The 451-nt window shown below is 63.4% G+C and overlaps 1 protein-coding gene across 1 annotated transcript; it reads right to left on the bottom strand.

The window, feature by feature from the left end:
• Positions 1-20: 20 nt before the first annotated feature.
• GNG13 (guanine nucleotide binding protein (G protein), gamma 13) lies at positions 21-126 on the bottom strand (the record flags this gene model as incomplete). Its single annotated transcript, XM_009574465.1, has 1 exon — positions 21-126. A coding segment is annotated over one exon (106 nt), but the record flags the coding sequence as incomplete, so codon positions are not given.
• Between the last annotated feature and the right edge of the window lie 325 nt (positions 127-451).

Below are 451 nucleotides of genomic sequence, written 5' to 3'. Positions count from 1 at the left end.
GCGGGCTGGGGGCTGACCCCTCAGAGGATGGTGCATTTGCCTTTCTCCACCCAGGGGTTGTTTTTCATCAGCTCCGGGTTCAAGAAGGGGTCTTCTGGAATGTTGTCCTCGATCCACTTCACAAACCTGCGGAGAGGGGAGCGGAGGGGGGGGCATAGACCCTACCCTGCCCGGAGCGGGTTTGCGTTGCACCGAAGCATTTTGCAAATGTGTCACCCTCCGCGAGGGACGCTGGACGCAGGGAGGGGCTGGGCGGCCGTGTCTGTGCAGCAGCAAAATGGGGTGAGCTGCAGTGCCCGGGGTAAATCCTGCTCGGTGGGGAGCGATGCTGGGCTGCACCCTGCTCTGGCAGGCAGGGATGTCGGGGTGCACTCTGCTCTGGTGCCAGTGTGCATGAGCTGTACCAGTGCATGGGCCCCCGTGCACCCACCTGGTTTTTGGGTGGGGGGGG

Source organism: Fulmarus glacialis, unplaced genomic scaffold (genome assembly GCF_000690835.1).
Source record: "Fulmarus glacialis isolate BGI_N327 unplaced genomic scaffold, ASM69083v1 scaffold34723, whole genome shotgun sequence".
Taxonomy (NCBI): Eukaryota; Metazoa; Chordata; class Aves; order Procellariiformes; family Procellariidae; genus Fulmarus; species Fulmarus glacialis.
This window is presented reverse-complemented; position numbering and strand designations above follow the sequence as displayed.